The sequence below is a fragment of the Alosa alosa genome, chromosome 8, assembly GCF_017589495.1.
Source record: "Alosa alosa isolate M-15738 ecotype Scorff River chromosome 8, AALO_Geno_1.1, whole genome shotgun sequence".
Taxonomy (NCBI): domain Eukaryota; kingdom Metazoa; phylum Chordata; class Actinopteri; order Clupeiformes; family Clupeidae; genus Alosa; species Alosa alosa.
This window is the reverse complement of record NC_063196.1, coordinates 13,900,518-13,913,784: the sequence shown is the minus strand read 5'-3', so window position 1 is coordinate 13,913,784 and position 13,267 is coordinate 13,900,518. Positions and strand designations below refer to the sequence as shown.

General features: G+C 46.2%; 1 protein-coding gene across 1 annotated transcript in view; it reads left to right on the top strand.

Moving 5' to 3' along the window:
- Positions 1 to 13,267, top strand: part of LOC125299248 (pleckstrin homology domain-containing family G member 3-like) — a 68,875-nt gene extending 55,608 nt beyond the window's left edge. Inside the window, 12 exon segments of the mRNA XM_048250443.1 lie at positions 338 to 469; positions 866 to 1,048; positions 1,489 to 1,581; positions 2,581 to 2,667; positions 4,944 to 4,977; positions 5,171 to 5,266; positions 5,589 to 5,621; positions 6,315 to 6,325; positions 6,648 to 7,079; positions 7,899 to 7,991; positions 8,564 to 10,154; positions 10,249 to 13,267. Of these exon segments, the coding sequence (XP_048106400.1) occupies positions 338 to 469; positions 866 to 1,048; positions 1,489 to 1,581; positions 2,581 to 2,667; positions 4,944 to 4,977; positions 5,171 to 5,266; positions 5,589 to 5,621; positions 6,315 to 6,325; positions 6,648 to 7,079; positions 7,899 to 7,991; positions 8,564 to 10,154; positions 10,249 to 11,240 (3,777 nt within the window). The 3' untranslated portion in view covers positions 11,241 to 13,267.

The window sequence follows — 13,267 nt, the reverse complement described above, 5'->3', positions numbered from 1 at the left end:
ACACCACCATCACCTCCAGTTTCACACCCAATAAATCTAAAACAACTCTCTACACTGTACATGATTGTTCAGGCTCCTCATCTTTCTTACTCCTAAACTCAGTTGTCATTATACCTTTGGGTGTCTGCTTTGTATTCTGTGGAATATTTCTTTGATCTAAGAAGAGCCCGACTTGCATAATGTCCATTCAACAACATTGTGGCATGCAGCATTGCCAGCATGGCGCCTCTCTCTTCTGTGCCCCAAAATGTGTGTATGAGAAACAGATACAGTAACCTATGCGACACCCCATAAACAGTAATTGTATGCTGTGTGCTTGTTTACCCACCCCCTGTAGGAGATCGCCAAGCACTTTGACCCCCAGGAGGAGGGCTATGAGGTGGTGGAGGAGGCCATCTACACCATGACCGGAGTGGCCTGGTACATCAACGATATGAAGAGGAAGCATGAACACGCCGTCAGACTGCAGGTACAAACAACACACACACACACACACACACACACAAACACAAACGTGATCAATCTTGGAAAACTCATACAGTACAGTACTCTTACGCAACTGCAGACAAGAAAACATCTTGTTTCATCCAAAATGTCATATGCACAACAAGTATTCAGTCATGCTTGAACACATTTTATCTTCTGAGACGATCTTCAGAACTTTAAAAAAAAAAAAGAGCCTAAAATGTCAAATGAAAATGAAACCCCCCCTAAGCCCTGGCCTCCTAATAAAAAGCCTTATAACAACACATCAGTGCTGTCTGTCTTTATGAAAGTGCATTATACACTGTCTGGTGTCTGTGTGTGTGTGTGTGTGTGTGTGTCTGTGTGTGTGTGTGTGTCTGTGTCTGTGTCTGTGCCTCAGGAGGTGCAGTCGCTGCTCATCAACTGGAAGGGCCCTGACCTCACCACCTACGGTGAGCTGGTCCTGGAGGGCACCTTCAAGGTCCACCGCGCCAAGAACGAGCGCACGCTCTTCCTCTTCGACCGCATGCTCCTCATCACCAAGCGCCGCGGCGAACACTACGTCTACAAGACACACATCTCGGTAAATAAAGACACCTTCTGTTAGATTTCTGTTAACGGATTCAATGGAATATCTTCCCATTGTAATGCATGTCTAGTCTAAAGTTCACAATGTCAAACACCTGCAATGCTCTTTCATCAATGGTAGTGTTCCTCTGCCATTGTTTGAGAGGGTATTTTATATGCAATATACAGTATTTCTGTCGCATTCTCTAAGTTGTATATTTACTGAGAAAACAGGGTCACATAGTTCACAGGAGTACTGTGAGATGTCCTGCAAAATGAGATCATCTTAAGTCAGGATCACAGAGGAATGTGCTCCATGCTCAGTGGTTTTATACTGTGACTCATCCCCATGTCGTTTCATCTTTTTTTCTTGATCCTGTCTTTTCCCCACTTTCTTCTGTTTCTCCTTCTCTCTCTCTCTCTCTCTCTCTCTCCTCTCTCTCTCTCTCTCTCCAGTGTTCTACCCTCATGCTGATTGAGAGTGCCAAGGACTCTCTGTGTTTCAGCGTCACACACTACAAGCATCCCAAGCAGCCTCACACAGTGCAGGTGAGCCCCCCTATCACACATAGTGCAGGTGAGCCCCCATCCCAAACAGAGGCACTTCACCAGCATGGTGAGAGCCTGCCACCGCGGTCACGCTGGATTTCATTATCCAACCGGGCTGCAACGCAACCCACTCAAAGGACTACTGTAGAAGCACAGAGATAGAACATGGCACGGTCTCTCCAGTCTTATTTAAGCAATAAGCTGTAGGTTACACTGATTCTACAACAGCTAAGGGGCGTTGTTAGGCACGACGCGCTAGCGGGTGGCTTATTGCTTTTCTAAAACTGTTACTATAAATACCTGGCAAAGTTTCATAAAGTAAAGGCACAGCAACTAGAAATGGAACCAATTTATTCATAGATGATCACTCTTCCGCCAAGAAAGACGCAGCTACTTTAACGTTTGTATCAAGTTATGGTAGCACAGTAATATAGAACGAAATGCGGTCAAGGTCTATGTTTATGCTGGATTTTACAATGGCATCGAACGTGATTCAGCCAATCACAATCAAGGACCGGAACTACCGGTATCAGTTTTAGAATATGGAGATAAACTCTTACTACAACTTACTTATGAAGACAGGCTAAAAGAATGGATAATGACTCTTAAGTTAAAACAAACTACGCAAATTGTAATCCTAGCTGTTAAATATTCTTATGTCTCCACAGAAATTCACTGAATCTGGCATTAGTATTTACAAGTCCAGTCATGTTTCCATGGAGTGATAAATGCATGAATACCGGTACATTCCATAGTCAATTCCCAGGATCTATTCACTCTTCGACTATAAAGCTTTTGAAATACAAAGCAAACCCATCAATTCCTCTGCTCTGCTTGAGTCTCGGTGTCTCTGAGGTGTCTGTGGGGACTAGAGCCTCAGTCGATTGGCTGACTGTAGTGTGTGTGTGTGTGTGTGTGTGTGTGTGTGTGTGTGTGTTTGTGTGTGTGTGTGTGTGTGTGTGTGTGTGTGTGTGTGTGTGTGTGGTCTCCCCTCCCCAGGCCAGGACAGTGGAGGAGCGGAAGCTCTGGGCTCACCACATCAAGCGCCTCATCCTGGAGAACCACCAGGCCATCATACCACAGAAGGTAACACAGGCAGAGCCCTCACCACAAGGGGGCGTACAGGGGTCACCCTACAGTGTTGCCTGTGGGCACTGCTGAGGGAGGGAGGGTGGCCAGTTGGCGAATGATGAGATGACTTGGACAGTTAATTTCATTTTTTGATCAAATGTATTATTATTTAAAGTTATTGCGCTACAGTTTTAAAGTAGTCTAATACTCTGTGTTGATCTGTAGCTGTTCCCTAGAAGGCCTCATGTTGGGCATAGCCTTGGACAAACCAAGTAATAAATAAAAGGATGATGTGGCTCCATTTGCTTGAACCTGATAGTTATAGATATAAACCCCTGTGCTAAATATGAAGGAACAAAGTTCACTCCGCAACGCTCTGTTACGTCAGACCCTATTTTCCATTTTATTACTGTCGCTATGTTGCAAGCTGCAGTCACTGGAGTTAACGAGATCAGGAGTCAAGATGTAGAAGTCACAACTGCACAACTTCCCCAATGTAGGGGACTTTTCCAGCCTCTGTTATTTATGATGCAATTTTAAGGTTGTGTTATCTGTTGTGTATAGATTCACAAATGGATGCTTGATAGTAGGTTTATTAATTATCAATATCCATACAGTTTACTACAGAGGGTGGTACTTACATCCCAGTTTGTTTGTCTCTCTCTCTCTCTGCATGTGTGTGTGTATGTGTTTGTGAATCTTCTGCTTCTCCGTCCCTGGTTCACACACTTTTTGCATGATCTTTATCTAGCCTCCTGTCTCTATCTGCAGTCTGTTGGCTACACTAGCATACAGATGGAGGCTGATCTAGGCTACATGTGGCTCTGTGGTTTAAATCCACTTCCTCACAACTCTTTAGGGGTGTGTTTCACAAAGCAGGATTTTGTATTGAGTTAATACGAAAAAAGCCCAAGTCATGGGACACTGAGCACATTGGTTCAAGTCTCCAGTTTCTTTCTGTTTTTTCTGGTCAGTTGAATTAATGTTCAACCTTTTGTGAGTTGCTGGGAGCTACTGGGCCTTCAAACTCCCTCTACTTGCAGACTGTGACACCATATTAGTGACATTCCTCTAGAAATTCAGACCAAATGTGTTGATGTGAACAATGTCAATGATGTGAATGTGTAGTCTTGAAAAGTAAACCTCACTCCAGTCCTTATTCACATACAGTAGCAGAGCTTTGAAGCTCTGTTTTGAGCAGTTTACTACAAGTTATCTCCAGTTACCATCAACTTCTCTTGTCCTGTAAACAAGTCCTGGTCGCTGACACATTCTGAAACACTTAGACACACATCGTCTCCATCTAGGTGCTTTCCACTCAGACATTCACACCTGATCACTCAGCGACCAAATGCAGAGGATACTCAGTGATAAATAGATGGACAGTACCTCCCACCACCCACCTCTCCCACATGAGGCCCTGGGGTCTTATCAGTGACATTTACATTGTCAAGAGGCACGGGTGTTAGGGTCATGGGATCTGATGGGTGTCTGCACAAACCACTGAGGCTCCAAATAACAGGACTAGATAAAAAGCCCCCCCACTCCCCACCCTACATTTGCCATGCCGTGACTTCTCTATATCTGTGTGTGTGTGTGTGTGTGTGTGTGTGTGTGTGTGTGTGAGTGAGATAGTCATCCATGTATAATCAGGTATTTCTCAATGCCTTGCCAGGGTATTTCTATGTATCATATGCAACCCACTTAGACCTTCGATTTTCATATCCTGTAAATTAGCCTGTTCTGACATGTATACATGTTGAAAACACTCACGACAGAATTAAGATAAGAGAGTTCTTAAGAGTTCTTAATAAACAATTATTTATTTCAATGCATGTTTCATTTTTCTCCAGCTTTCTCACGCTCCGCTCTGGGATTGTTTACCACCTCTGTAGAACATTGATAGTGAGAAGGCAACGTCATGCTCTCATTCTTCCTCTTAGTAGTGAAACATTATTACACAAGGACGCTAATACAACATCTGGAAGTAACCACACAGAAGACCGCCTCGCGGTCACTAGGCGGAGAATGCCCTAATGTCAGATTGCGAGTGCTCTTCAATTACGGAGGCTCTTGTGAATGCTGTGCTTATTTCGCCCTTATGCTTATGCTCTAGCTGTCACCACTTCATCTTGATAGCCTCTCTTCATTTAATCTGGGGCTCTAGCTAAAGGGCCCGGGTCAGGCTTTTTGCCTGGGTCCTCTCCTGACTCCTGCTCTGATAGATTTTCTCTCTCTCTCTCTCTCTCTCTCTCTCTCTCTCTCTCTCTCTCTCTCACTCTCTCATCCAGGCTAAAGAGGCCATCCTGGAAATGGATTCCATGTGTGAGTATTGGCAGCTCCGCCTTTCATGTTTCAGTATACAGTAGCCATGACAACCCAAAGTCCTGAGTGCTTCGACCCCCCCCGGTGGTGTTTTATGGGCAGAATGAGATCTTTAAGTGATAGTAAATGTGCAGAATACATTGTGTGTGTCTGGGCTGGGGTCAGTCATGCTATAATGCGTCTTCTTCAACAGATTCCAAGTATCGCTACAGCCCGGACAGGATGAAGAAGGCTACTTCCTACCACTCAGAAGACTTCCCCAATGGCCGTCAAGGCCGACGCCAGTCTGGTGAGCCCGCACACACACACATATGCACACATACTGTAGTGTATACATACACACACACACACACACACATAGTGTATACATACACACACACACACACACACACACACACACACACACACACACACACACACACACACACACACACACACACACATTGTACACACACACACACACACACATACAGTATATACTGTATACACACACACACACACACATACAGTATATACTGTATACACACACACACACACACACACACACACACACACACACACACACATTCAGCAGTTTTCCTGAGTCATTTTTGTTTTTCTCTTTTCTTCAGAACCAACCAAGCAGATTCTGAAGAGCACCAAAGGTAAAGTCTGGTGCAAACTCTGATGCAAGATTAGAACCAATGGGTAAATGGTTCACAGGGACGTCTATCGGAAACCACAGAACTCTGATGAATTGATAGTTAGTTCACAGAGAAGCATATCTGGCACACACAAAGCCATCGGCTCCACCATGTCAATCTGCACAACAAGTCAGAGTCGCTCTGTCTCAGAGCTGCCCAGTGGGGTGGTGGTTTTATCCTCATTCATAATTTAATTGGCCACATTTTCAGATGTTCAAAAACATTTTAGATGCTCAATTTTAGATTCATGGTTCAGCAAAGGCATGTGATCAAAAGGCAGCAGGGTGTCCTCTAACTAAGCTTCTATCAGAAAGGGATTAGTCTGTCTGTCATCTGCTTCAAAAGTAGCGTTACTCCTGATAGTCAGACCAACGTATAACGCCCCTAAATATAAGTATAACGCCACCTCTGTATAGCTACCATTGTGTAATTGGTGCCATTGTCTGCATAGATTTTATCACTTAATCATTTATTACGGTGGGATTTCAGATAGCAAGCTGTGCTCAAAGAAGCCATTTGCCTGTTGAGGATGGACAGATAAATCTTCCCTGAATGACGATTGCCATTCATTTTTCTGTGTTGAATATTATGAAAATTTCTACTTCTAACGTAATCTTTCTTCCTCTTGGACCGGTCATCGTGTGGACGTCACAGCTATTCTGAAGGTGAGCACATGCAGCTTCTCCTCTATATTCTTCTCTCTTACGTTGTAGCTGAATGTTGTGACGGCTCCTCAGAAGCCTGTCAATAGAATGTGTTTGAAATGCACAATATGGCCTCAAAGAGCAAGATGACACTGTAGGAAGTTTCTGTCACATAGGTACACACAAAGGATGAGTATTTTGTACAAAGGCCATCGTTGTCCTTTGATATGTTTTAGTCATTGGCCCCTCAAGATGGGATGAATGACACACACACACACACACACACACACACACACACACACTTGGGGACCATGGTGTAAATGTTTCTGATGTGACACCACAGCACGCTGACAGTGAAGGTGCACTACCAGCCAGCATGCGGGCCATGAGGCCCGTGCAGCCTGCGGCAAGCATCAGCACTCTGGGCTCGAGCATAGGCGAGTCTGAGGCTGAGAGGCCTAGCATGGAGGACGAGGAGGAGGAGGAGGAGGAGGAAGAAGAAGAAGAGGAAGAGGACTCCCTGGAGAGGCTGAGCCCCAGCGACTCCGAGGAGCCCGCATCGTCGTCGTCGTCGTCCAGAGCGACCTCGCGCAAGCCTGGCGGTCTCAGCCGGGGCGAGGCGCTGGAACACGAGAACGTTTTTGAGGAGGGAAGTGACCCGGATGAGATAGTGATGGAGGACAACCAGGTAGCAGACTTTGCCAGCTCCATGCTGGAGGCCATTTCCTGTTGGCACACTAGAGCCCGGGCTTTGCTTTCCTTGGGGGGGACTACGGTGAGGCTCCTCTGCCCGCTGCCCAAAACTCCTACCGTTCCGCTCTCCTCTCCCGTGTCTCGCACGTTTTGTTATCTAGCCACGTTTTTATGTTTTCCTCTTTCGTGTGTCTGTGTTTTTTTTTTTTTTTTACCTTTTCTACGTTTTTGCTTCAGTCCAAGCCAACCTGGTGGCTTAGCTCACTAACTCTTTGAAAAGCGGCATGCCACAGCTCTCCTACCTCGCACGATTTTGGATGATGTTCCAGAGCATGAAGCACGAAAGTCTGCGTTTGCTTACCCTGCCTCCCACTAACTGCAGTACTGTATGGATCTGATGCCTGACGACCACTAATGCAGTAGGCTTGTCCTGGGCGCACGTTGACCACTAACGTACTGTAGAGCTGAAAATGTTGTCATGTCATCTCAGAGTTGGTTGCTGCACGCAGTCACACACACACACACACACACACACACACACACACACACACACAAACACAAACGATTGAATAGTATATCATTAGGACTGGATCACAGCTTTATGTCCACTTTATGGACCAGCTAATTGGCTTTCAGAATGATGAGGAAGAATGATGCCCCTGCTGGGAATGTTAATAGTATTGTTCAACTGCCTGCAGTGGCTGAATGAATACTGGATTGTGATGCTGTTCATATCCGGTTCTCCTAACAAGCCACATCTGTGGGAATGTTTATGTGTTTGCAATGATCCCATTACGTCTAATACACTAAAATAGCATGGGAGTGTTTGCACCGACCCGTCATCGTTTTCCCATTTGAAGACCTCTGGGTCTCTGACACACTCTTCTCTCATTCTCTCTAGGATGAGGAGGAGGAGGGTAAAAGGGAGAATGGGCAGACAACGGGACAGGAGGAAACCCAGCAGACCACTACGGAGTCGTCCACTCCTGAACAGGTAGGGCTTCGGCCAGCTGCGCTCCGTCTCCAGCTCCGCTCAGCTATCTGTGAACCTGTTGAGAAACATCGAGATGTTTTTTTCAACTGAAAGCATCCGATTAGGAAAACTGGTAAAAGGTTCAGTGCTTCTCATTTTAAAATAATCAAAGTGTATGCTTGCAAGCAAAACTCTGCATTAAAACCACAAAACAATGACAAAGAGGTGAATAAATGGTTGTGTGATCTTAATGTTTTTGCCTTGTTGGGTCAGACCATTTTCAGCCATTATCCAAAACAACATGACCAAATCTGAAAAATACCCATGACATCATAGCCTCCCCGATCCAGCCAGCTGCTCGAGAAAAATTAGTCATGCATGTGTGATGACCCCATTTAGCCTCTGTATTTTCCAAAAACTCCCAAGTATGCATGAAGAAACACTAAACTGAATTACTTTGGCTAGCCCTTGGAATTTCCGCTAATGGTGTGTGAAATAGAGTGGGCAACCACTTTTGCTAACACATGATGACCCCTCAACTTCATTTTCTCAACTTCTTCTCTTTCTTACCTTGTTGTTGCTGCTGTCTCTAGGCACCTGAAACTATTTTGCAAACTGAGAACTCCAACTCCCATTCAGATGTATCTGAAAAACCAGAGCAAGATCCTCCCATCCTACCAGTGTCGCCCCTCAAAAGTCCTAAGTCCAACCAGATCCCCCATAATACTCCCAAGCATAAAAGCCTCACAGGGGACTCCAAGGAAAGCACACCTGAGATGGTCCCCAGACAGGAAGAGAGCTCTGGACACTCCTCAGAGGAGGACGTAGGGGTGGATGAAGAGGAGGATGAAGAGGAGGAAGAGGACCAAGCTGCGGAGAACGAGTCCAGCATTCTGCCACCGTCTGTGCTTGGCCAGGCCAGCGCTATTGCGGAGCACTTTGTCAGCAGCACCCGCAGGAGCAGCAGCACCATGGACGAGGTGCGCTCCCTGGGCTGCCCCTCCCCACGCATCCCAAGCCGGACCGGCAGCACGCTCAGCCTGGGAGGAGGGGACAACACCCAGGAGCTGACCCACTGGATGAACAACCACTGCTCCGAAGACCCCATGGTATCTGTGTCCCATGACACTGGAGCTGACGTGACCATGTTCTCTCCCCGAGAAGACAACGTGTTCGACGGCAGCTTCCGAAGACGGGACTCAACCCTATCCAAGAAAGACCAGCTGCTGATTGATAAGATCAAAGGCTACTATGAGAATGCTGACTACTTAGATGCTGGCTTCTGTATCAAGCGAAGGGAGAGCCTCACCTACATCCCGACTGGCCTCGTGCGCAGCTCTGTCACCAAGCTCAACAGCATTCCCAAGGATGATGCTGCAGAAAGGAAGTCCTCGGTCTCAAGCTCTGCAACTGCTCCAGATCTTTCACAAACCCTTTGCACCGAAAGGAGGGAGCGCATAGTGTCGAGTACGTCTTTCGACACTCTGGACTTTGGCAAGAGGAGAGTGTCTGAAGATGGGAGCGAGGCGTCTCTGGACTCTTTTAGAGACAGAAGCAGGTGCCAAAGCCTGCGGGATGTAGGCATGCCGGACGATGAGTTCCGACCATCCTCAGAGATGATCAAGGTATGGCAGGAGATGGAGAAGGAGGTTACCAAGACTCAGGACGAACCCAGGGGAGCCCCTAGACGCAGAGAGGCCCACCGCCTCAGGGTAGCCAGCCCCAGCATGTCCCCTGGCAGGAAAGCCCTGTCGTTAAGAACAGCCCCCGAGAGCGACAGCGCAGAACCTTTGATGATCTTGGAGGAGTCTGACCTGAGCACCATTACGGAGGAGTCCAGCTCTCCTTCGCCCGTCAAAGGTCGGGGTATGGTTCTGGGCCAGTCTTCGAGCTTGAGCAATTGTCTCCGTCCTCCTCCTTCCGAAGGTAGAGCCCTCAGGGCTCCAGTCCCAAGGGTGATCCAGCTGAGGGCAGAGGCCGAAATCGAGGTCCCAAAATGGGAGCTGGAGCAGAATGATGCCGATGCAACCCAAAACAGCAAAGTCTTCCACTTGGCACGGAAGTACAGCCAGCGCATCAAGTGCACTAAACCGGTGGTCCTTCAGAGAAGCCAGGAAACAGAAGGGACACTGGGAAAGAGGAACCTTTTATGTGTGCTGGAGGAGAGACCAGAGAAGGAAGAAGGTAAGTCTGGAGTCCATCAAGGTCAATCTGCAAAACTAGGTGCATGTAGAATTTTACCTTCATGATAGTAATTGCTGCCTTTTTTTTCACACAGGCAAACCCAACCTGACTCTGTCCTTGGACTTGTGTGGCTCAGTGAATCATCAGGACATGTCTTCCAGAGCACAGCTTGGCTCCCCGAGTCCCATCCCCACCCCCACCTCCCTGGGCAGTCCCAGGGTCCTCTCCCCGAGCCGGACTGCCTCCAAGAGCCCTCTGAGCCCCACGCCAGTGGAGGGCTTCAATTGGCCGGACGTGCGAGAGCTGCGCTCAAAATACACCCACCTAGATAAGGTGGCAAGCTCGCTGCTGCAGCCCCCAGTGGCACGCAGCCACTCCGTCCCAGAGAAGATCCAGGATTGCAGGCCGCGAAGGCGCTCCAGCTGCTCCATACACCTGGTTCCCTCGGAAGCTGCAGCATCTAGGTCGTTCCCAAGCCAGGATCCCGAGGGCGCACTGGGAAGGCAGCATCGTACGGGGTCTCTGGATCAGAGGCTTAGCCACCTGCACTTGAACACGCTGCAGGACTTCCAGAGAAACCCCCCATGCAGCAGCAGCAGTGGGTACTACGTCTCCGGAGAAACCCCGCTGCCCAACGACAAGAAGCTGATCGTCGTCGAGAAAGTCAACATCACTTTGGAGCCAGTTGTCGTGGGGAAGGTTTATACAGAGACAGTTGCCATGGCCAGTCCACCACCACAGGTTGCAAAAGAGCTACAGTGGTCGAGAGCGAAGGAGGACACGGACGATAGTTACGTCCAGATCCGCTCCCCCACTTCCCGAGAGAAGATCTCCATCATGGCGGTTATCGACCGCTGCCGCGCCTATCAGGAGTCCGAGGAGTACAGGCTGAGGGAGGAAATTGCAGCAAAGGCTGAGCAGCAGGCCAACAGGAGCAGCAAAGGAAAGGACGGTGACAAGCTAGTGCCTTCGAGTGACAAACTCGATGAGGCGCTAAAAACCGCCATCGACTCGGGCAGGAAAGCGGACATGAGTCAGCAGAACGTAGTGAAGAACCTCCGAGAGCGGTTTCTCAACCTGAGATAAAGACATTTTTAACAAGGTTTTAAGGTTTCTGTCTTTCAAAGAAGAAACACCACATACTCTTTAAACATGGCTCTTTCCCATGGTCTGGTTTTGAAGGTCCTCTTACATTTTTATGTAAGTGAATCCAAAATTAGACCCTAAAAATGATCTAAAAAAGCTTATGAATTAGTTTTACGGAAGTGTCAATTGGTTGATGTTGATTGGTGTTGTTTTGGCTACCATGGATACAATAGCGTAGCTTACTCGCTTATCTTGAATGTGCACATACCACATAGCCATGTGAATTTCAACATCTTGAAATGCTGGTGTCAACTGTTGGATGATTCTGTTAAAATTACTATGTGTAGTTTGCCTAGTGAAAGGGGTAAATGTCCCTCTTGATGTTTCAACAGTAATGCAACTCTGAAGGTGCAATAAAGATAGAGTAGTTCACTGTATTCCCAGTGCATGCCAGGCATCTTGCTTAGTAGTTTCAGAGGGTTGTTGTACATGAGAAAAAAAAGATGCAATTCACAGTGATATCAAGGAAAGTTCTTATATCTTATAGCTTTCTGTAGTGTTTCTAAATCAATATGATTTTCCATCTTAAAATCTGAGAGAAGTAGAGGGTTGTATGGAGACCATAAGAAAGACTATTCGTGTTGGTGCATGATGTCATATGGACTGTAAATAGGCATTGTACTGTACAGATGTATTTTCTCCCCATTCTAAAAACATGTACATATCTCCTAATTGTGCCACAAAGGCCAACTCGTATGTTAATTGGGGAGGATACACCAAGACATTCCCTTTTCTGTTTTTACATGTGCTTTTCTGTTTGATTGTGTCATATCGGAGAGCAGCATTGCGATGTTCACACATGATCGCACTCCAGTCTGGGTTTACTTACTAGAGAACTAACACCAGACTTGCTCATGTGATGAGTCTTAATTCCAAGCTCACTGCAAGATGAAAGGGTTGTCGATAACCAAAGATTCACTTTAAGTAAGAAAGTCACAAGATCTTGTGATTGTATTCCTGTGTAATTTAGAGAGTGGTTGATGTCGGTCTTATTTTCATTTGAATCTGGGTCGCCCTTAAATGAATCACTTCAGGTCACCTTATAGAACTTTTGTTGTTCTCATGCCAATCTGAACTCCCAGCAAGCAATGTTTTTGTTGAAAACTTGTGGCAGTGACAAAATAATTATAAAAGGGGCCAATCCAACTTTTATTTTATTTTTGTCTTTCAAGGCTATTTATTCATTTTGTAAGGATAGTCAAAGTGTTTGGCATGACATGTCCTTCCTTTACAACTTCTTAATTTGAATATGTTCCTAAGCATTTGCACAATGATGATGTACAGTGTTTTTAAACTGACCCTGCTTTAAAATGAATTTATTATTATATCAGAGTGCTGGACACATATGTATGTTGCTTCATTAGCCAGTGGTTTAGTGGACATGCTATCACAAACTCTAGATTTAGCATTGACATTCCTGTATCCTAGCTAGCAGCTAGCCAGTGTGCATAGTAAGGAAGATGCTTACATTATATGTGCCATACTTACACTATGGTGGGTTTATTCCTTGCACTTCACTGCAGTAGCTAGGGGGAAAGCCTGAAAAATGTCCTGTATAACAGTAGGTAGGGCTGCAACCACACCATTGTAATACTGTTCAAGCTGAAATGGCTTTGTAGATCCCAAGCTATGGGTCTTTACTGTGCTTTTTCTTTTTCTCTTTCTCTCTCTCTGTGTGTGTGTGTGTGTGTGTGTGTGTGTGTGTGTGTGTCACTGTTATCCTCTCCTCTTGACTGTACACATTTATCTTTCTGTTATTTATTAAGCTGGTGTAAATTTCATATACATATAACTGTCTCTTTGTTTGTGTGTGTGTGTGTGTGTGTCCTGTATATATAAATATATATGAATATGTATAACTGAGTCAGAATGAAAGGAAGCTGTACCGTGTCCAGTTTCTGCACAGAAATTCTTGTAATTCTTAGAGTGGATGTATGCTCCATATTAAAACCAAGTCTGCTTGAGAA